Raw genomic sequence first — 24,336 nt, 5'->3', positions numbered from 1 at the left:
GTGATTTTGTTGTCAGCACATTCAACTATGTAAAGAAAAAAGTATTTAATAAGATTATTTCATTCATTCAGATCTAGAATGTGTTATTTTAGTGTTCCCTTTATTTTTTTGAGCAGTGTATTATAGTTTCTTACATTTTGTCCTCCACCTCCTCGGCCATGCGAAGGATCTCAAACAGCAGCACCATTTTCCCAGAATGCTCCAGGATCTCAGAGTCAGCCTCCGTAACAAACTCCTTGTGCCAGTCAGGACTCCTGGTGCCAGGGCTGGAGGCCGGACGCACTGGGTAGGGTAGAGGGTAAAAATGTATATATTTTTTATTAGGATCCCCATTAGTGACAGCTAGTGTTACTAGGGTCCGACACAATGAAAAGTATTTTGTCAAATTTAATTTACATACATTTTAAATCATTAACATGTAGTGTGTGTGCATCTATCAGTTGCACATACATGTCAGTACATAAACACAACAAGTAGGTCACATGGGGGAGAGGAGTTGTGCCGTGAGGTGTTGCTTTATTTGTTTTTTGAAACCAGGTTTGCTGTTCACTTGCGCTATATAAGATGGAAGGGACTTCCATGCAATCACAGCTCTGTTTAATACTGTATGTTTCACGGGAATATGTTCTGGAAAAGATCCCTGGTGGCAATGCTGGTGGGATAAGTGCGTGCGTGTGTAAGTTGATTATGCAAACAATTTGGAATTTCCAACAATGTTTATTATAACAAGTAGTGACACAGTCAGTCTTTCCGTGCAGCACTGGACCATATGACTGGAAAATAATCAAGACTAGACAAAACTAGAGCCTGCAGAAGTTGCTTTTTGGAGTGTGGTGTCAAAAAAAAGCTGAGCATCTCTTTATTACGGCCAGACCTCCCCCATCTTTACAACCATTGAATCTACATGTTTTAACCATGACAGTTTATAATCCAAGGTAACGCCAAGTAATTTAGTCTCCTCAACTTGTTCAACAGCCACACCATTCATTACGAGATTCAGCTGAGGTCTTGAATTTAGGGAATGGTTTGTACCAAATACAATGTTGTTAGTTTTAGAGACGTTCAGGACCAGTTTATTACTGGCTACCCATTCTAAAACAGACTAACTCTTTGTTAAGGGTTTCAGTGACTTCATTAGCAGTGGTTGCTGATGTGTATATAGTTGAATCATCAGCATACATGGACACACATTGTGTTTAATGCCAGGTCATTGGTAAAACTAGAAAGGATTAGAGGGCCTAGAGAGCTGCCCTGTGGTACACCACACTTTACATGTTTGACATTAGTGACGCTTCCATTAAAGAAAACCCTTTGAGTTCTATTAGATAGATAGATCTGAATCCACGATATGGCAGAGGTTGAAAAGCCATAACACATAGGTTTTTTCAACAACAGGTTATGGTGAATAATATCAAAGGCTTAACTGAAATCTAACAGTAGACCTCCCACAATCGTCTTATTATCAAATCCTTTCAACCAATCATCAGTCATTTGTGCCAGTGCAGAACATGTTGAGTGCCCTATAAGAATGCTGAAAGTCAGTTAATTTGTTTAGAGAAATAGCATTATATTTGGTCCAAAAATGTTATCCAAAAGTTTGCTACGAGCTGTGAAACCCTAACTAACCCTGGTAATCGTCTGATACCAGTCAGTGTAACTAACCCTGGTAATAATCTGATACCAGTCAGTGTAACCCTAACTAACCCTGGTAAGTCTGATACCAGTCAGTGTTACCCTAACTAACCCTGGTAATAGTCTGATACCAGTCAGTGTAACCCTAACTAACCCTGGTAATAGTCTGATAGCAGTCAGTGTAACTAATACTGGTAAAAATCTGATACCAGTCAGTGTAACCCTAACTAACCCTGGTAATAGTCTGATAGCAGTCAGTATAACCCTAACTAAACATGGTAATAGTCTGATAGGTGTCAGTGTAACCGTAACTAACCCTGGTAATAGTCTGATACCAGTTGGTGTAACTAACCCTGGTAATCGTCTGATACCAGTCGGTGTAACTAACCCTGGTAATCGTCTGATACCAGTCAGTGTAACCCTAACTAACCCTTGTAATAGTCTGATACCAGTCAGTGTAACTAACCCTGGTAATACTCTGATACCAGTCAGTGTAACCCTAACTAACCCTGGTAATAGTCTGATACCTGTCAGTGTAACCCTAACTAACCCTGGTAATAGTCTGATAAGAGTCAGTGTAACCCTAACTAACCCTGGTAATAGTCTGATAAGAGTCAGTGTAACCCTAACTAACCCTGGTAATAGTTTGATACCAGTCAGTGTAACCCTAACTAACCCTGGTAATAGTCTGATAGGAGTCAGTGTAACCCTAACTAACCCTGGTAATAGTCTGATACCAGTCAGTGTAACCCCAACTAACCCTGGTAATAGTATGATTCCAGTCAGTGTAACTAACCCTGGTAATAGTCTGATAGGAGTCAGTGTAACCCTGGTAATAGTCTGATAGGAGTCAGTGTAACCCTAACTAACCCTGGTAATAGTCTGATACCAGTCAGTGTAACCCCAACTAACCCTGGTAATAGTATGATTCCAGTCAGTGTAACTAACCCTGGTAATAGTCTGATACCAGTCAGTGTAACCCTAACTAACCCTGGTAATAGTCTGATACTAGTCAGTGTAACCCTAACTAACCCTGGCAATAGTCTGATAGGAGTCAGTGTAGACCTAACTCACCCTAGGTAATAGTCTGATACCAGTCAGTAACTAACCCTGGTAATCGTCTGATACCAGTCAGTGTAACCCTAGCTAACCCTGGTAATAGTCTGATAGCAGTCAGTATAACCCTAACTAAACATGGTAATAGTCTGATAGGTGTCAGTGTAACCCTAACTAACCCTGGTAATAGTCTGATACCTGTCAGTGTAACCCTAACTAACCCTGGCAATAGTCTGATACCAGTTGGTGTAACTAACCCTGGTAATCGTCTGATACCAGTCAGTGTAATCCTAACTAACCCTGGTAGTAGTCTGATACCAGTCAGTGACCCTGCCAATAGTCTGATAGCAGTCAGTGTAACCCTGACAAACCCTGGTAATAGTCTGATACCAGTCAGTAACTAACCCTGGTAATCATCTGATACCAGTCAGTGTAACCCTAACTAACCCTGGTAACAGTCTGATACCAGTCAGTGTAACTAACCCTGGTAATAATCTGATACCAGTCAGTGTAACCCTAACTAACCCTGGTAAGTCTGATAACAGTCAGTGTAACCCTAACTAACCCTGGTAAATAGTCTGATAGCAGTCAGTGTAACTAATACTGGTACAAATCTGATACCAGTCAGTGTAACCCTAACTAACCATGGTAATAGTCTGATAGGAGTCAGTGTAACCCCAACTAACCGTGGTAATAGTATGATACCAGTCAGTGTAACTAACCCTGGTAATAGTCTGATAGGAGTCAGTGTAACCCTAACTAACCCTGGTAATAGTCTGATACCAGTCAGTAACTAACCCTGGTAATCGTCTGATACCAGTCAGTGTAACCCTAACTAACCCTGGTAATAGTCTGATAGGAGTCAGTGTAACCCTAACTAACCATGGTAATAGTCTGATAGGAGTCAGTGTAACCCTAACTAACCCTGGTAGTAGTATGATACCAGTCAGTGTAACTAACCCTGGTAATAGTCTGATAGGAGTCAGTGTAACCCTAACTAACCCTGGTAATAGTCTGATACCAGTCAGTGTAACCCTAACTAACCCTGGTAATAGTCTGATACCGTCAGTGTAACCCTAACTAACCCTGGTAATAGTCCGATACCAGTCAGTGTAACCCTAACTAACCCTGGTAATAGTCCGATACTGGTAATCATTAAAATAACTGGCAGCATCAAATGGTTTTGTGACGAATAAGCCATCTGAGTCGATGAAAGATGGATTTGAATTAGTCTTTCTGCCCATCATTTAATTTAAAGTACTACAAAGTTTTTTTCCATCATTCTTTATATCATTGATCTTGGCTTCATAATACAGTTTCTTCTTTTTGTTGAGTTTAGTCACATAATTTCAGCCAGTCAGATGTGCAGCCAGACTTATTAGCCACTCCTTTTGCCCCCATCTCCTTCAACCATAGTTTTTCAATTCCTCATCAATCCATGGAGCCTTAACAGTTCTAACAGTTTCTTAACAGGTGCATGTTTATTACTAATTGGAAGCAAATTCATGAATTCATCAAGTGCAGCGTCTGGATGCTCCTTATTAATCACATCAGACCAACAAATATATGTTTAATATCATCCAGCTAAATCTTTTGTATGATCTCTTATACACTATTTTAGGCCCAGCTTTTGGAACTTTGGCTTTCCTGGATATAGCCACTATATTGTGATCACTGCATCCAATGGGTACGGATACAGTTTTAGAACAAAGTTCTACAGAATTAGTAAAAATGTTATCAAAATACATACATACATACATACATACATATATATAAAGAAAGTATTCAGACCATCACGTTTTTAGGTTACAGCCTTTTTCTAAACTGCATTAAATATTTTTTCTTCCTCATCAAAACACAAACATCCCATAATGATAAAGAAAAAACAGCTTTATACATTTTTGCAAATATCACATTTACATAAGTATTCAGACCCTTCACTCAGTACCTTGTTGAAGCACCTTTGGCAGCGACTACAGCCTTGAGTCTTCTTGGGAATGACGCTACAAGCTTGGCATACCTGTATTTGGGGAGTTTCTCCCATTCTTCTCTGTAGATCCTCTCAAGCTCTGTCAGGTTGGACGAGGAGCGTCGCTGCAAAGGTATTTTCAGGTCTCTCCAGAGATGTTTGATCGGGTTCTGGCTTGGCCACTCAAGGACATTCAGAGAGACTTGAAGCCACTCCTACATTGTCTTGGTTGTGTGCTCAGGGTCGTTGTCCTGTTGGAAGGTGAACCTTCACCCCAATCTGAGGCTCTGGAGCAGGTTTTCATCAAGGATCTCTGTACTTTGCTGTTCATCTGTCCCTCGATCCTGACTAGTCTCACAGTCCCTGCAGCTGAAAACATCCCCACAGCATGATGCTGCCACCACCATGCTTCACTGTAGGGATGGTGCCAGGTTTCCTCCAGAGGTGACGATTGGCATTCAGGCCAAAGTGTTCAATCTTGGTTTCATCAGACCAGATAATCTTGTTTCTCATGGTCAGAGTTCTATAGATGCTTTTTGACAAACTCCAAGCGGGCTGTCATGTGCCTTTTACTGAGGAGTGGCTTCCATCTGGCCACTCTACCATAAAAGCCTGATTGGAGAGATGGTTGTCCTTCTGGAAGGCTTTCCGATCTCCACAGAGGAACTTTGGAGTTCTGTCAGAGTGACTATCGGGTTCTTGGTCAGCTCCCTGACCAAAACCCTTCTCCCGCGATTGCTCAGTTTGGCCAGAAGGCCAGCTCTAGTTAGAGTCATGGTGATTCCAAACTTCTTCCATTTAAGAATGATGGAGGCCACTGTGTTCTTGGGGAACTTCAAGCCTGTGGAAATGTTTTGGTACCCTTCCCCAGGTCTGTGCCTCGACACAATCCTGTCTCGGAGCGCTACTGACAATTCCTTCGACCTCGTGGCTTGGTTTTTGCTCTGACATGCACTATCAACTGTGGGACCTAATATAGACACGTGCATCTTGCCAGACAAGATGCATCTTGCCATCTTGATGTAATAAATGTATCACTAGCCACTTTAAACAATGCCACTTTATATCATGTTTTCATACCCTACATTACTCATCTCATATGTATATACTGTACTCTATACCATCTACTGCATCTTGCCTATGCCGTTCGGGCATCACTCATTCATATATTTTTATGTACATATTCGTATTCATTCCTTTACACTTGTGTGTATAAGGTAGTTGTTGTGAAATTGGTAGGTTATATTACTTGTTAGATTTTACTACATGGTCGGAACTAGAAGCACAAGCATTTCGCTACACTCGCATTAACATCTGCTAACCATGTGTATGTGACAAATAAATTTAATTTGAGCCTTTCCAAATCATGTCCAATCAATTGAATTTACCACAGGTGGACTACAATCAAGTTGTATAAACGTCAAGTACGATCAATGGAAACAGGATGCACCTGAACTCAATTTTGACTCTCATAGCAAAGGGTCTGAATACTTATGTAAATAAGGTATCTGTTTCTAGTTTAATAACTTTGCAAACATTTCTAAAAACCTGTTTTAGCTTTAACAAAGTGTGGAAAACAGCAAGCTAGCTAAATAGGTCAAATTAGCTAGCAACTGCAAGCTAGCTAGCTAAATTTCCATAAATGTTTAATGCTTTTTGACCTGTCCCCAAATTAATATAGTTGGTTCAGAGTTAGTTTTGATATTTTAACCTGCGTGTCGTGATCGCGTCTGGTGTGGGAGGACAAAATCTATTTGCGCACGGCCGGTTAGGGTACGGTGTTAGACGTCAGAGCTGAAGCGGTGAGGTCAGACGGTTCATGTATGTGCCTTGCAAAAGTATTCAGAACCCTTTACATGTTAGTGTTACAAAGTGGGATTAAAATTCATCTAATTGGTTGTTTTTTTACAATCTTGACAAAAAATCCCCATGTCAAATAAAATATATCTATTTAAGATATTACTATTTTAGTTAAATAAAAAATCCTAAATATAAGGCCCCTTGTTAAGGCAGGCCTTGGTTCAGGAGGAACATCAGACCCTTGTTAAAGCAGGCCTTGGTTCAGGAGGAACATCAGCCCCTTGTTAAGGCAAACCTTGGTTCAGGAGGAACATCAGCCCCTTGTTAAGGCAAACCTTGGTTCAGGAGGAACATTTGGCTTAACAAATCACAAGTTAAATGGACTATAATGATTTCACTTTTTTTTTATGACTCCCCCTTCCTCTGTTCCCCATATATACAACATCTGTAAAGTTCACCAGACAAGTATTGAATTTCAAGCTGATTGGTAGATTGGTAACAACAAATCAGACATTTAATATCTCTTGAAGGTTCATAATGATGCTGTGGATTATGTACACTGAGCAACATCCCATGTTTCATGAGCTGAAATAAAAGATGACAGACATTTTCCAGTAATCAATTGTCATACTTGAGTAGAAGTATAGATACCTTAATATAATCCCTCCACCTGAGAAGGTGTGGCATATCAAGAAGCTGATTAAACAGCATGATCATTACACAGGTGGCATCTGGGCTATGTTTCTGTCTGTAATAAAGGCCTTTTGTGGAGAAGAACTCATTCTGATTGGTTGGGCCTGGCTCACAAGGGGAAGGTCTATGCCCTCCTGGTGCCCACCAGTGCCCAGTCATGTGTAATCCATTGATTAGGGCGTAATGAATTTATTTAAATTGACTGATTTCCTTCTATGAACTGTAACTCAGTAAAACCCTTGTTGCGTTTATATTTTAGTTCAGTATATTAAATCAACCAGGCAAATCAAAGAGAGAACAGTCCTCCTGAACTCTCATGTCACCATGAGGCTATTGGTATTTTTAAAACATCTACCAGAGTTCAATGGATGTGATGGGAGAAAACTGAGGATGGATCTACGACATTGTCGTGACTCCACAATAATGACCTCAATGACAGAGTGTAAAGAATATACATATACAAAATAAAAAAATATTCCATAACATGCAACTGGTGTGCAACAAAACACAGAAAAGGAACGCTCTTCGGCCTAAGTGCAAAGGCTTATGTTTGGGGTAAATCTAACATCACTGAGTACCACTCTCCATGTTTTCAAGCATGGTGGTGGCTGCATCGTGTTACGGGTATGCTTGTAAGTGGCAATTTAATCTTTTGAAAAGATTAAATGGGCAAATACAAATATTGCACAATCCAGGTGTGCAAAGCTCTTATGAGACTTACCCAAGAAGACTCACCACTGTAGTTGCTACCAAAGGTGTTTCGAACATGTATTGACTCAGGGACCTGAATACTTGTTTAATTACTATTTTAGTTATTTAATAAGAATTAACCTTTAAAAAAAAATGTATATATATAAAAATATATATATAACACCGTAACATTATAACTGTACATTTCTAGTCAGGTAACAATCTACAGGTTCTATAATTGTATATCTATACCTTCCTCCTCTGGCTCTGCCCGGTTGCGGCTGGAAGGGTCTCCACCTCTGGAACTGGTGTTCCATTCCTTTATCACCTCCAGAGCATCGCTGTCTGAGTCACTATCCTTCTTCCGAGCCTTCCCCCGCTTCTTCTTCCTACGGGGGGACGGACGGGACAGAGCAGTACAAGGTTGTATATTGCAGTATGATAAGACAGTCAACAGTGAAAGGCCGTATATTACATTATGATCGATACTGTAACGTTAAATCAGGGATGCTAACTGGTGAGGGACCAGATCAACACGATGGCAAATATCGCCGAAAAGTGACGAGTTTGTGTCCTTGTAAATAATGTGGGGTTACTTTTTCTGTTTCTCGTCCTCAGAGGTCATGCTTAAAGAAGATTCCTCGGTCTCCGAGGCGATGAACTCCTCCATGCTGTCCTCGTCAAAGTACCCCTAAAACACAAGACACACAGTCAGCCCCCCCCCAAAACACAAGACACAGTCAGCCCCCCTAAAACACAAGACACACAGTCAGCCCCCCTAAAACACAAGACACACAGTCAGCCCCCCCTAAAACAGTCAGTCCCCCCCTAAGACAGTCAGCCCCCCCTAAAACAGTCAGCCCCCCCCCTAAGACACAGTCAGCTCCCCAGTCAGCCCCCCCCTAAGACACACAGTCAGCCCCCCCCTAAGACACACAGTCAGCCCCCCCCTAAGACACACAGTCAGCCCCCCCCTAAGACACAGTCAGCCCCCCCAAGACACAGTCAGCCCCCCCAAAGACACAGTCAGCCCCCCCCAAAGACACACAGTCAGCCTCCCCCAAAGACACACAGTCAGCCTCCCCCAAAGACACACAGTCAGCCTCCCCCAAAGACACACAGTCAGCCTCCCCCAAAGACACACAGTCAGCCTCCCCCAAAGACACACAGTCAGCCTCCCCCAAAGACACACAGTCAGCCCCCCCCAAGACACAGTCAGCCCCCCCCCAAGACACAGTCAGCCCCCCCAAGACACAGTCAGCCCCCCCCCAAGACACAGTCAGCCCCCCCCCCAAAGACACAGTCAGCCCCCCCCCCAAAGACACAGTCAGCCCCCCCCCCAAAGACACAGTCAGCCCCCCCCCCAAAGACACAGTCAGCCCCCCCCCCAAAGAGACAGTCAGCCCCCCCCCCAAAGAGACAGTCAGCCCCCCCCAAAGAGACAGTCAGCCCCCCCCAAAGAGACAGTCAGCCCCCCCCAAAGACACACAGTCAGCCCCCCCAAAGACACACAGTCAGCCCCCCCCCCCTAAGACACACAGTCAGCCCCCCCCCCCTAAGACACACAGTCAGCCCCCCCCCCTAAGACACACAGTCAGCCCCCCCCCTAAGACACACAGTCAGCCCCCCCCCCTAAGACACACAGTCAGCCCCCCCCCCTAAGACACAGTCAGCCCCCCCCCCTAAGACACACAGTCAGCCCCCCCCCCCTAAGACACACAGTCAGTCCCCCCCCTAAGACACAGTCAGTCCCCCCCTAAGACACAGTCAGCCCCCCCCTAAGACACAGTCAGCCCCCCCCTAAGACACAGTCAGCCCCCCCCTAAGACACAGTCAGCCCCCCCCTAAGACACAGTCAGCCCCACCCCCCAAGACACAGTCAGCCCCACCCCCCAAGACACAGTCAGCCCCACCCCCCAAGACACAGTCAGCCCCACCCCCCAAGACACAGTCAGCCCCACCCCCCAAGACAGTCAGCCCCACCCCCCAAGACACAGTCAGCCCCACCCCCCAAGACACAGTCAGCCCCACCCCCCAAGACAGTCAGCCCCCCCCCCCCAAAACACAGTCAGCCCCACCCCTAAGATACAGTCAGCTCCACAGTCAGCCCCCCAAAGACAGTCAGCCCCACCCCCCAAGACAGTCAGCCCCCCCCCAAGACACAGTCAGTCGTCCCCCCCTAAGACACAGTCAGTCGTCCCCCTAAGACACAGTCAGTCCCCCCCCAAAGACACAGTCAGTCCCCCCCCTAAGACAGTCAGCCCCCCCCAAAGACAGTCAGCCCCCCCCCCCAAGAAACAGTCAGCCCCCCCCCCAAGAAACAGTCAGCCCCCCCCCATAAGACACAGTCAGCCCCCCCATAAGACACAGTCAGCCCCCCCATAAGACAGTCAGCCCCCCCCTAAGACACAGTCAGCCCCCCCCTAAGACACATTCAGCCCCCCCCTAAGACACATTCAGCCCCCCCCTAAGACACAGTCAGCCCCCCCCAAGACACAGTCAGCCCCCCCCTAAGACACAGTCAGCCCCACCCCTAAGACACAGTCAGCCCCACCCCTAAGACACAGTCAGCCCCACCCCCAAGACAGTCAGCCCCACCCCCCAAGACAGTCAGCCCCACCCCCCAAGACAGTCAGCCCCACCCCCCAAGACAGTCAGCCCCACCCCCCAAGACAGTCAGCCCCACCCCCCCAAAACACAGTCAGCCCCACCCCTAAGATACAGTCAGCTCCACAGTCAGCCCCGCTAAGACGAAGTCAGCCCCCCAAAGACAGTCAGCCCCACCCCCCAAGACAGTCAGCCCCCCCCCAAGACACAGTCAGTCGTCCCCCCCTAAGACACAGTCAGTCGTCCCCCTAAGACACAGTCAGTCCCCCCCCAAAGACACAGTCAGTCCCCCCCCTAAGACAGTCAGCCCCCCCCAAAGACAGTCAGCCCCCCCCCCCAAGAAACAGTCAGCCCCCCCCCCAAGAAACAGTCAGCCCCCCCCCATAAGACACAGTCAGCCCCCCCATAAGACACAGTCAGCCCCCCCATAAGACAGTCAGCCCCCCCCTAAGACACAGTCAGCCCCCCCCTAAGACACATTCAGCCCCCCCCTAAGACACATTCAGCCCCCCCCTAAGACACAGTCAGCCCCCCCCAAGACACAGTCAGCCCCCCCCAAGACACAGTCAGCCCCCCCCTAAGACACAGTCAGCCCCACCCCTAAGACACAGTCAGCCCCACCCCTAAGACACAGTCAGCCCCACCCCCAAGACAGTCAGCCCCACCCCCCAAGACAGTCAGCCCCACCCCCCAAGACAGTCAGCCCCACCCCCCAAGACAGTCAGCCCCACCCCCCAAGACAGTCAGCCCCACCCCCCAAGACACAGTCAGTCCCACCCCCCAAGACACAGTCAGCCCCACCCCTAAGACACAGTCAGCTCCACAGTCAGCCCCCCCCCCCCAAGACACAGTCAGCCCCCCCCAAAGACACAGTCAGACCCCCCAAAGACACAGTCAGCCCCCCCCCAAAGACACAGTCAGCCCCCCCCAAGACACCCACAGTCAGGCCCCCCCAAGACACCCACAGTCAGGCCCCCCCAAGACACCCACAGTCAGCCCCCCCAAAGACACCCACAGTCAGCCCCCCAAAGACACCCACAGTCAGCCCCCCCCAAAGACACACACAGTCAGCAGCCCCCCTAAAGACACACGGTCAGCCCCCCTAAAGACACACAGTCAGCCCCCCTAAAGACACACAGTCAGCCCCCCTAAAGACACACAGTCAGCCCCCCTAAAGACACACAGTCAGCCCCCCTAAAGACACACAGTCAGCCCCCCTCCCCCCAAGACACACGGTCAGCCCCCCTTCCCCCCAAGACACAGTCAGCCCCCCTTCCCCCCAAGACACAGTCAGCCCCCCTTCCCCCCAAGACACAGTCAGCCCCCTCGACACACAGTCAGCCCCCCTCCCCCCCAAGACACACAGTCAGCCCCCCTCCCCCCAAGACACACAGTCAGCCCCCCCAAGACACACAGTCAGCCCCCCCCAAGACACACAGTCAGCCCCCCCCAAGACACAGTCAGCCCCCCCAAGACACAGTCAGCCCCCCCAAGACACACAGTCAGCCCCCCCTAAAACACAAGACACACAGTCAGCCCCCCTAAGACCCAGTCAGCCCCCCCTAAGACACAAGACACACAGTCAGCCCCCCCCTAAGACAGTCGGCCCCCCCAAGACACAGTCAGCCCCCCCCCCAAAGACACAGTCAGCCCCCCCAAAGACACAGTCAGCCCCCCCCAAAAGACAGCCAGCCCCCCCCCCCAAAGACACAGTCAGCCCCCCCCCCCCAAAGACACAGTCAGCCCCCCCCCAAAGACACAGCCAGCCCCCCCCCAAAGACACAGTCAGCCCCCCCCCAAAGACACAGTCAGCCCCCCCCCAAAGACACAGTCAGCCCCCCCCTAAAGACACAGTCAGCCCCCCCCTAAGACACAGTCAGCCCCCCCCTAAGACACAGTCAGCCCCCCCTAAGACACAGTCAGTCCCCCCAAGACACCCACAGTCAGCCCCCCCAAAGACACACACAGTCAGCCCCCCCAAAGACACACACAGTCAGCCCCCCCAAAGACACACAGTCAGCCCCCCCAAAGACACACAGTCAGCAGCCCCCCTAAAGACACAGTCAGCCCCCCTCCCCCCAAAGACACAGTCAGCCCCCCCCCAAAGACACAGTCAGCCCCCCCCCAAAGACACAGTCAGCCCCCCCCTAAAGACACAGTCAGCCCCCCCCTAAGACACAGTCAGCCCCCCCTAAGACACAGTCAGTCCCCCCAAGACACCCACAGTCAGCCCCCCCAAAGACACACACAGTCAGCCCCCCCAAAGACACACACAGTCAGCCCCCCCAAAGACACACAGTCAGCCCCCCCAAAGACACACAGTCAGCAGCCCCCCTAAAGACACAGTCAGCAGCCCCCCTAAAGACACAGTCAGCCCCCCTCCCCCCAAAGACACAGTCAGCCCCCCCCCAAAGACACAGTCAGCCCCCCCAAAGACACACACAGTCAGCCCCCCCAAAGACACACAGTCAGCCCCCCCAAAGACACACAGTCAGCAGCCCCCCTAAAGACACAGTCAGCAGCCCCCCTAAAGACACAGTCAGCCCCCCTCCCCCCAAAGACACAGTCAGCCCCCCTCCCCCCAAAGACACAGTCAGCCCCCCCCCAAAGACACAGTCAGCCCCCCCCCAAAGACACAGTCAGCCCCCCCCCAAAGACACAGTCAGCCCCCCCCTAAGACACAGTCAGCCCCCCCTAAGACACAGTCAGTCCCCCCAAGACACCCACAGTCAGCCCCCCCAAAGACACACACAGTCAGCCCCCCCAAAGACACACACAGTCAGCCCCCCCAAAGACACACAGTCAGCCCCCCCAAAGACACACAGTCAGCAGCCCCCCTAAAGACACAGTCAGCAGCCCCCCTAAAGACACAGTCAGCCCCCCTCCCCCCAAAGACACAGTCAGCCCCCCCCCAAAGACACAGTCAGCCCCCCCCCAAAGACACAGTCAGCCCCCCCCTAAAGACACAGTCAGCCCCCCCTAAGACACAGTCAGTCCCCCAAAGACACACACAGTCAGCCCCCCCAAAGACACACACAGTCAGCAGCCCCCCTAAAGACACAGTCGGCCCCCCTCCCCCCAAGACACACAGTCGGCCCCCCTCCCCCCAAGACACACAGTCGGCCCCCCTCCCCCCAAGACACACAGTCGGCCCCCCTCCCCCCAAGACACAGTCGGCCCCCCTCCCCCCAAGACACAGAGTCGGCCCCCCCAAGACACAGAGTCGGCCCCCCCAAGACACAGAGTCGGCCCCCCCAAGACACAGAGTCGGCCCCCCCAAGACACAGAGTCGGCCCCCCCAAGACACCCAGTCGGCCCCCCCAAGACACCCAGTCGGCCCCCCCAAGACACCCAGTCGGCCCCCCCCAAGACACCCAGTCGGCCCCCCCCAAGACACCCAGTCGGCCCCCCCCCCCCCAAAGACACAGTCAGCCCCCCCCCCCCCAAAGACACAGTCAGCCCCCCCCCCCCCAAAGACACAGTCAGCCCCCCCCCCAAAGACACAGTCAGCCCCCCCCCCAAAGACACAGTCAGCCCCCCTAAAGACACAGTCAGCCCCCCTAAAGACACACAGTCAGCCCCCCTAAAGACACACAGTCAGCCCCCCTAAAAAGACACACAGTCAGCCCCCCTAAAAAGACACAGTCAGCCCCCCTAAAGACACACGTCAGCCCCCCTCCCCCCAAGACACACGTCAGCCCCCCTCCCCCCCAAGACACAGTCAGCCCCCCTCCCCCCCAAGACACACAGTCAGCCCCCCTCCCCCCCAAGACACACAGTCAGCCCCCCTCCCCCCAAGACACACAGTCAGCCCCCCTCCCCCCAAGACACAGTCAGCCCCCCTCCCCCCCAAGACACACAGTCAGACCCCCTCCCCCCAAGACACACAGTCAGCCCCCCTCCCCCCAAGACACACAGTCAGCCCCCCCAAGACACACAGTCAGCCCCCCCAAGACACACAGTCAGCCCCCCCAAGACACAGTCAGCCCCCCCCAAAGACACAGTCAGCCCCCCCTAAAGACACAGTCAGCCCCCCCCAAAGACACAGTCAGTCCCCCCCAAAAGACACAGTCAGCCTCCCCCAAAAGACACAGTCAGCCTCCCCCAAAGACACAGTCAGCCCCCCCCCAAAGACACAGTCAGCCCCCCCCCAAAGACAGTCAGCCCCCCCCCAAAGACAGTCAGCCCCCCCCCAGACAGAGTCAGCCCCCCCCTCAAGACACAGTCAGCCCCCCCCCCCCAAGACACAGTCAGCCCCCCCCCCCCAAGACACAGTCAGCCCCCCCCCCCAAGACACAGTCAGCCCCCCCCCCCCAAGACACAGTCAGCCCCCCCCCCCCAAGACACAGTCAGCCCCCCCCCCCCAAGACACAGTCAGCCCCCCCCCCCCAAGACAGTCAGCCCCCCCCCCCCCAAGACACAGTCAGCCCCCCCCCCCCCAAGACACAGTCAGCCCCCCCCCCCAAGACACAGTCAGCCCCCCCCCCCTAAGACACAGTCAGCCCCCCCCCCCTAAGACACAGTCAGCCCCCCCCCCCTAAGACAGTCAGCCCCCCCCCCTAAGACACAGTCAGCCCCCCCCCTAAGACACAGTCAGCCCCCCCCCTAAGACACAGTCAGCCCCCCCCCTAAGACACAGTCAGCCCCCCCCCCTAAGACACAGTCAGCCCCCCCCCTAAGACACAGTCAGCCCCCCCTAAGACACAAGACAGTCAAATAAGAGCAGGAACATGGGTTAATAAAGAGTTAATTTTAGATTATTATTCTCTAGTTCTCCTGGGGTTTAGTGAAGCGTGTGTTAGTATGTTCTCCTGGGGTTTAGTGAAGCGTGTGTTAGTATGTTCTCCTGGGGTTTAGTGAAGCGTGTGAATATGTTCTCCTGGGCTTTAGTGAAGCGTGTGCTAGTATGTTCTCCTGGGGTTTAGTGAAGCGTGTGCTAGTATGTTCTCCTGGGGTTTAGTGAAGTGCGTCTGTTGGTGGGGGGTGCAGCTGATATAGACCCGTCTCGTTCCCCTCACCCTGTTTTCTTAGCTGATGAGTGTATGAGTCAGTCTGTGTGTACCTTGTTTTCCTTGCTGATGTAGTCCAGCTGGAGGCACCAGGGATGGGTCCAGATTCTACTGAGCATCTGGAAGTCCTGGAAGAGTTTGGTCCCGGCTCGGCCCCGACCCCCTTCCACCACGTTCCCCGCACCTGGCCCACACACACGCAGAGAGAGAGGAGAGCGAGAAGAGAGGGGAGAGAGAGAGGAGTGAGAGAGGAGTGAGAGAGAGAGAGAGAGGGGGGGAGAGAGAGAGAGAGAGGGGGGAGAGAGAGGGGAGAGCGAGAGGGAGAAGAGAGAGAGGGAGGAGAGCGAGAAGAGAGAGAGGGAGAACGTATGTCAAACCCACCATAGATGTAACTCAATAAGGTACTACTCCCTCACATCAACTCCAGAACAACGTAAGAGACGTAACACCTCAACAACTAAAATATACAGCGCATTCAGGAACCTGGACTTGTTCCACATTTTGTTCAAACGTTAGTCTTATTCTAAAATGGATGAAATTAAATGTTTTCCTCAATCTACACTAATGACAAAAATAGGTTTAAAACGTAATGCAAATTTCAAATAAAAAAAGAGATATCTTATTTACATAAGTATTCAGACCCTTTCCTATGAGACTCGAAATTGACCTCAGGTGCATCCCGTTTACATTGATCATCCTTGAGATGTTTCTACAACTTGGAGTCCACCTGTGGTAAATTCAATTGATTGGAGATGATTTGGAAAGGCGCACACCTGTCTATATAAGGTCCCACAGTTGAAAGTGCATGTCAGAGCAAAAACCAAGCCATGAGGTCGAAGGAATTGTCCGTAGAACTCCGAGACAGGATTGTGTCGAGGCAAAGATCTGGGGAAGGGTGCCAAAAAATGTCTGCAGCATTGAAGGTCCCCAAGAACACAGTGGCCTCCATCATTCTTAAATGGAAGAAGTTTGGAACCACCAAGACTCTTCCTGGAGCTGGCCTTCTGGCCAAACTGAGCAATCGGGGGAAAAGGGCCTTGGTCAGGGAGGTGACCAAGAACCCGATGGTCACTCTGACAGAACTCCAGAGTTCCTCTGTGGAGATAGGAGAACCTTCCAGAAGGACAACCATCTCTGCAGCACTCCACCAATCAGGCCTTTATGGTAGAGTGGCCAGACGGAAGCCACTGCTCAGTAAAATGGCACATGACAGCCCACTTGGAGTTAGCCAAAAGGCACTTAAAGGACTCTCAGAACATGAAAAAGAGGATTCTCTGGTCTGATGAAACCAAGATTGAACTCTTTGGCCTGAATGCCAAGAATCACGTCAGGACGAAACCTGGCACCATCCCTACGGTGAAGCATGGTGGTGGCACCATCCCTACGGTGAAGCATGGTGGTGGCAGCATCATGCTGTGGGAACATACTGAACTGTTTAGACTAGAGACCAGACCTCTGGTAATATGAGTCATATTGAACCGTTTAGACTAGAGACCAGACCTCTGGTAATATGAGTCATATTGAACCGTTTAGGCTAGAGACCAGACCTCTGGTAATATGAGTCATATTGAACCGTTTAGACTAGAGACCTCTGGTAATATGAGTCATATTGAACCGTTTAGGCTAGGGACCTCTGGTAATATGAGCCATATTGAACCGTTTAGACTAGAGACCAGACCTCTGGTAACCTCCTGTCCCTCTTAAAACACACAGAGGTACAATGCTCCAGGTAGGATCTGTGGTGTACACTAGATAAGGTAGGGGTTAGTGTGTACCTGTTAAGTGCTCCAGGTAGTGTCGGTATAGAGTACACTGGATGGGCGTGACTCTGACGGACACAACGTACTCATGTTTAGGAGGCAGGAACTTGGTCAGGGCAGAGTAGTCTCTTCTCTGGAGAGAGAGCAGAGAAAGAGAGGAGAAAGAGCAGAGAGGAGAAAGCAGAGAGAGCAGAGAGAGAGAGCAGAGAGAGAGAGCAGAGACAGAGACAGAGAGAGAGAGAGAGAGAGAGGGGAGAGAGGGGAGAGAGGGGAGAGAGAGCAGAGAGAGCAGAGAGCAGAGAGAGGAGAGAGCGGAGAGAGGAGAGAGAGGAGAGAGCGGAGAGAGGAGAGAGCAGAGAGAGAAGAGAGCAGAGAGAGAAGAGAGCAGAGAGAGAGAGGTTAACACAACTGTCGCTTCTCTGTGGAGAGGGGGACAGTTTTACAGCCAATTTCCTGTAATTCTATACATTTTGTCACGTAAATACGATATCAGCGACTAACAAAATCAAAATGGGGGCCCCCTGGGGGTCAGGGCCCGCCTAGAAAAGGGAGGGTGTGGGCTGCCAGTTACACATCCATGTTGCAGAGGATGTGAGCTCTCCTTCATGAGGCGTACGTCACACAGCGTTACCTGTACACATCCATTGAGCATCTCGTAGAGGATGTGAGCCCTCTTCTTCATGATCCGTACATCCTGGTCTGTAGAGTCTGCTGCCTGCCCGTTCTGGATGGGGTTAACGAAACGGTTCCTGAACTCCTTCACTGACCCCAGCAGGTTCTCCTTGATGAAGTTCACCATGCAGTGGTCTGGACAGGGCAAACACACAACATAAGTATTCACCCCACCCCACCCTCAGATTTCTTCACATTTTGTTGTGTTACGAAGTGGGATTTAAGTTGATTCCACTGTCATTTTTTGTCAACAATCTTGGTAATGTCAAAGTCGAATTATATCCCTAAAATAAAAATAAAAAAATGAGAAATGAAACCGTAATATATCTTGATTATATAAGTATTCATTCAGGGCAATGCATGTTAAACACCTATTGGCAATGATCACAGCAGTGAGTCTTCTTGGTTACCTTTCATAAGAGCTTTGCACACCTGGATTGTAAAATACTGTATTTTCCCATTCATTTTTTCCAAATTCCCTGCACAAAAGGTTATTGTGCAGAGAATCACTGTACCATCTAAAACTGCTGTAAAATATAACCAAATATAACCATAACCAAAATATTGTATTTTTCAGCTGTTTGAAGCTGGTGTAGAAAAAACTAAAGTAAAAGGAAGAAAACAATAGTTTTGGAAAGTCAGTTAGGACATCTACTTTGTGCATGACACGTCATTTTTCCAACAATTGTTTACAGATTGAATTATAAGTGAAATAATCTATGTATCACAATTCCAGTGGGTCAGAAGTTTACATACACTAAGTTGACTGTGCCTTTAAACAGCTTGGAAAATTCCAGAAAATTATGTCATGGCTTTAGAAGCTTCTGATAGGCTAATTGACATCATTTGAGTCAATTGGAGGTGTACCTGTGGATGTATTTCAAGGCCTACCTTCAAACTCAGTGCCTCTTCGCTTGACATCATGGGAAAATAAAAATAAATCAGCCAAGACCTCAGAGAAAAAATTGCAGACCTCCACAAGTCTGGTTCATCCTTGGGAGCAATTTCCAAACGCCTGAAGGTACCACATTCATCTGTACAAACAATAGTACGCAAGTATAAACACCATGGGACCACGCAGCCATCATACCGCTCAGGAAGGAGATGCGTTCTGTCTCCTAGAGATGAAAGTACTTCGGTGCGAAAAGTGCAAATCAATCCCAGAACAGCAGCAAAGGACCTTGTGAAGATGCTGGAGGAAACAGATACAAAAGTATCTATATCCATAGTAAAACGAGTCCTATATCAACATAACCTGAAAGGCCGCTCAGGAAGGAAGAGGCCACTGCTCCAAAACTGCCATAAAAAAGCCAGACTACGGTTTGCAACTGCACATAGGGATAAAGATCGTACTTTTTGGAGAAATGTCCTCTGGTCTGATGAAACAAAAATAGAACTGTTTGGCCATAATGACCATCGTTATGTTTGAAGGAAAAAGGGGGAGGCTTGCAAGCCGAAGAACACCATCCCAACCGTGAAGCACGGGGATGGCAGCATCATGTTGTCGGGGTGCTTTGCTGCAGGAGGGACTGGAGTACTTCACAAAATAGATGGCATCATGAGGGGGGAAAATTATGTGGATATATTGAAGCAACATCTCAAGGCATCAGTCAGGAAGTTAAAGCTTGGTCTCAAATGGGTCTTCCAAATGGACAATGACCCCAAGCATACTTCCAAAGTTCTGGCAAAATGGCTTAAGGACAACAAAGTCAAGGTATTGGAGTGGCCATCACAAAGCCCTGACCTCAATCCTATAGAAAATTTGTGGGCAGAACTGAAAAAGCATGTGCGAGCAAGGAGGCCTACAAACCTGACTCAGTTACACCAGCTCTGTCAGGAGGAATGGGCCAAAATTCACCCAACTTATTGTGGGAAGCTTGTGGAAGGCTACCCGAAACGTTTGACCCAAGTTAAACAATTTAAAGGCAATGCTACCAAATACTAATTGAGTGTATGTAAACATCTGACCCACTGGGAATGTGATGAATGAAATAAAAGCTGAAATAAATCATTCTCTCTACTATTACTCTGACATTTCACATTCTTAAAATAAAGTGGTGATCCTAACTGACCTAAGACAGGGAATTTTTACTAGGATTAAATGTCTGGAATTGTGAAAAACGGAGTTTAAAATGTATTTGGCTAAGGTGTATGTAAACTTCTGACTTCAACTGTACGTATGGGGGACAGAGGAAGGGAGAGTCATGAAAACAATAATGTCAACCCCTACTATATAACCCATATAACTATTTACCCATATAACTTACTATATTGAACAAAAACAAAATCAACATGCAACAATTTCTAATATTTTACTGAGATACAGTCCATAGAAGGAAAATTAGTCAATAGGCCCTAATCCATGGATTTCACTTGACTGGGCAGGGGCACAGTCATGGGTGGACCTGGGAGGGCTTAGGCCCTCCACCAACCAAAGAGGATCTGCAGAGAAGAATGGGAGAAACTCCCCAAATACAGGTGTGTCAAGCTTGTAGCGTCATACCCAAGAAGACCCGAGGCTGTAATGGCTGCCAAAGATGTTTCAACAAAGTACTGAGTAAATGGTCTGAATACTAAATGTAAATGTGATATTTCAGTTTTGTATTTTTTATGAATTAGCAAAAATGTCTACTGTTTTTGCATTGTCATTATGGGTATTATGTGTAGATTGACTAAGGGGCGGACAATTTCATCCATTTTAGAGTAAGGCTGTAACGTAACAAAATGTGTAAAAAGTCCAGGGGTCTGAATACTTTCCGAATGCCCTGTAGGCTAGCGGTCTGGATATAACAGGAATGCCCTGTAGGCTAGCGGTCTGGATATAACAGGAATGCCCTGTTGGTTAGCGGTCTGGATATAACAGGAAGTAACAGGCATACACTCTATGAGGTTGTTCTGCAGCGGTGTGCCGGTGAGCACCACTCTCCGTCGGGTCTTGATGGAGTTCATGGCTTTAGAGATGGCCGACGCCTCGTTCTTCAAGATGTGGCCCTCATCACAGATCACAAAATCTGGGCCTGGGGAAGGAGGTGAACACAGAGCAGAGCGAGTTGATAAGAAATTGGATACAAGAAATAACCGTGTGTGTGTCCTCTACCTACCTGGGTCAACCAGGGTCTTCTGGAAGGTCTCTTTGAGTTTCTTGCTCTTGATGTTCCTACCCTGTGTGAGGTTACGGTACATCTCATAGCCAATGATCATGATCCCTCCATCCTCCTGCCACTGCTGCAGAGCGGCCGCTCTCTCCTGAGGACGTTTCACTGTGGCCAGCTCCGTCACCTAGTGACAGACAGCGTAAAGACACACACAGACAGCGTAAAGACACACACAGACAGCGTAAAGACACACAGACAGGTATATAAGAGTAATAAGTGTGTACCTCTAAACTCTCCTCGTCCTTGAAGCCGTACTGCCACTTCTCAAACTCATTGAGCCAGTTGAGAACCGTGTTGAGAGGACAGACGATCAGAGCCGTGGAAAAGTCTAACTTGTCACACAGCAGTAGTGTGTGGAGTAGGGTTACCACCTAGTGATATAGACAGGGTTAGATACAGTATAGATATATACACACAAAGAGAGAAGTCTAACTTGTCACACAGCAGTAGTGTGGAGTAGGGTTTCCACCTGGTGGCCACAGCATGTAATGAGAGGGTCAGATTAGATAAATGGTTAGGAGTGGAGGTAGACATTATACTCCTCCCACAACCCAGAAACATCCCGTTCTATAGGAAGACAACCGGCCCAGAGACCGCAGCAGTCTACCGGCCCAGAGACCGCAGCAGTCTACCGGCCCAGAGACCGCAGCAGTCTACCGGCCCAGAGACCGCAGCAGTCTACCGGCCCAGAGACCGCAGCAGTCTACCGGCCCAGAGACCGCAGCAGTCTACCGGCCCAGAGACCCCAGCAGTCTACCGGCCAGAGACCCCAGCAGTCTACCAGCCATAGAAACAGGTAAAGGGAATAGAATGGGTGGTACAGACCTGCAGTGTTTTTCCCAGGCCCATACAGTGAGCCAGGATACATCCAGAACCAGAGTTCTTGTTGGTTTTCTTCACTGACTCACAACAGCAGTCCCACATGAACTGGACCCCTAGAGAGAGACAGAGACCTCACTCAACACCCAACGCTTTTCTCAGACTTCAGAAATCCTCCCATTGTTGGTAGCACTGAACCCATGAAGCATGGCATTGACTTGATAAGTGAGTAAAAGGTGGACACCCTTGTTTTCACCATAAACAATCAACAACAACATGATTAAAGACAAACATTGATGCTACTACTACTGCTGTTACTGCTACGGTTGCTACTACTACTACTACTACTACTGTTGTTACTACCACTACTACTGTTGTTACTGCTGCTGTTACTACTGCTGCTGTTACTACTGCTGCTCCTACTGCTACTGCTGTTACTACTGCTGTTACTACTGCTGTTCCTACTGCTACTGCTGTTACTACTGTTACTACTGTTACTACTACTGTTGCTGTTACTACTGTTACTACTACTGCTCCTACTGCTGCTCCTACTGCTGCTGCTGTTACTGCTACTACTGTTGCTGTTACTACTGTTGCTGTTACTACTGTTGCTGTTACTACTGTTGCTGTTACTACTGTTGCTGTTACTAATGTTGCTGGTACTACTGCTACGGTTACTACTATTGTTACTATTGTTACTACTGTTGCTGTTACTGCTGTTACTACTGTTGCTGTTACTACTAATACTGCTCCTACTACTGTTACTGCTGCTGTTACTACTACTGTTACTACTACTGCTGCTGTTACTGCTACTGCTACTACTGTTACTACTACTGTTGCTGTTACTACTGTTGCTGTTACTACTACTGTTGTTACTACTGTTACTACTACTGCTGCTACTACTGTTCCTACTACTGCTGCTACTACTGTTACTGCTGTTGTTACTGCTACTGCTGTTACTGCTACAACTACTACTACTGATACTACTGCTGCTGATACTACCGCTGCTACTACTGCTGCTGCTGCTGCTGCTGCTGTTACTACTACTGCTGTTACTACTACTGTTACTGCTGCTACTACTGTTGCTACTGTTACTACTGCTGCTACTACTACTGTTACTACTGCTGCTGCTACTACTACTGTTACTACTGCTGCTGCAGCTACTACTGTTACTACTGCTGCTACTGTTACTACTGCTGCTACTGTTACTACTGCTGCTACTGTTACTACTGCTGCTACTGTTACTACTGCTGCTGCTACTACTACTACTGTTACTACTGCTGCTACTACTGTTACTATTACTGCTGTTACTACTACTGCTGTTACTGCTACTGCTGTTACTGCTACTGCTGTTACTGCTACTGATGCTACTGCTACTGATGCTACTGCTACTGATACTACTGCTACTGATGCTACTGCTACTGATGCTACTGTTACTGCTACTACTACTGCTGCTGTTACTACTACTACTGCTGCTGCTGTTACTACTACTACTGCTACTGCTGCTGTTACTACTACTACTACTACTACTGCTGCTGTTACTACTACTACTACTACTACTACTGCTGCTGTTACTACTAGTAGTAGTTTTTCCTAGCCACCGTGCTTCTACACCTGCATTGCTTGCTGTTTGGGGTTTTAGGCTAGGTTTCTGTACAGCACTTTGAGATATCAGCTGATGTAAGAAGGGATATATAAATACATTTGATTTTATTTTATTACTACTGCTGCTGCTACTACTACCGCTGCTATTACTACTACTGCTGCTGCTGCTGTTGTTACTACTACTACTGCTGCTACTACTACTGCTGCTGCTACTACTGCTGCTGCTACTACTGCTGCTGCTACTGCTGTTGCTACTACTGCTGCTACTACTACTGCTGTTGCTGCTGTTACTACTGCTGTTGCTGCTGTTGCTGTTACTACTGCTGCTGCTGCTGTTACTACTGCTGTTGCTGCTGCTGCTGTTACTACTGCTGTTGCTGCTGCTGCTGTTACTACTGCTGAGTAAAAGTGAGTAAAAGGTGGACACCCTTGTTTTCACCATAAACAATCAACAACAACATGATTAAAGACAAACATTGATGCTACTGTTACTACTACTGCTGCTGCTACTGCTGTTACTGCTGCTGCTGTTACTGCTGCTGCTACTACTACTGTTGCTGCTGCTGCTGCTACTGTTACTGTTGCTGCTACTGTTGCTGCTACTGTTGCTGCTACTGTTGCTGCTGCTGCTGTTGCTGCTGCTGCTGTTGCTGCTGCTGCTGTTGCTGCTACTGCTGCTGCTACTGTTGCTGCTGCTGCTGCTACTGTTGCTGCTACTACTGTTGCTGCTACTACTGTTGCTGCTGCTGCTACGACTACTGTTGCTGCTACTACTGTTGCTGCTGCTGCTACGACTACTGTTGCTGCTGCTGCTACGACTACTGTTGCTGCTGCTGCTACGACTACTGTTGCTGCTGCTGCTACGACTA

The 24,336-nt window shown here is 48.7% G+C and overlaps 1 protein-coding gene across 1 annotated transcript in view; it reads right to left on the bottom strand.

Annotated features, from left to right (window-relative positions):
* The window catches only part of LOC106591038 (transcriptional regulator ATRX), a 94,551-nt gene that overhangs the window by 9,050 nt on the left and 61,165 nt on the right, over window positions 1–24,336 (bottom strand). Inside the window, exons 16-25 of the mRNA XM_082955528.1 lie at window positions 21,869–21,978; window positions 21,268–21,414; window positions 20,990–21,167; window positions 20,768–20,905; window positions 17,848–18,023; window positions 17,232–17,349; window positions 15,510–15,640; window positions 8,437–8,531; window positions 8,093–8,229; window positions 135–282 (exon numbers count right to left, since the gene is read on the bottom strand). Coding sequence (XP_082811654.1) covers window positions 135–282; window positions 8,093–8,229; window positions 8,437–8,531; window positions 15,510–15,640; window positions 17,232–17,349; window positions 17,848–18,023; window positions 20,768–20,905; window positions 20,990–21,167; window positions 21,268–21,414; window positions 21,869–21,978 — 1,378 coding nt within the window. The remainder of the gene's footprint in view (window positions 1–134; window positions 283–8,092; window positions 8,230–8,436; window positions 8,532–15,509; window positions 15,641–17,231; window positions 17,350–17,847; window positions 18,024–20,767; window positions 20,906–20,989; window positions 21,168–21,267; window positions 21,415–21,868; window positions 21,979–24,336) is intronic.

This window comes from Salmo salar, chromosome 09, assembly GCF_965601325.2.
Source record: "Salmo salar chromosome 09, fSalSal1, whole genome shotgun sequence".
In the NCBI taxonomy this organism is placed as follows: domain Eukaryota; kingdom Metazoa; phylum Chordata; class Actinopteri; order Salmoniformes; family Salmonidae; genus Salmo; species Salmo salar.
The sequence above is the reverse complement of the archived record's forward strand: the minus strand, read 5'-3'. Positions and strand labels throughout refer to the sequence as shown.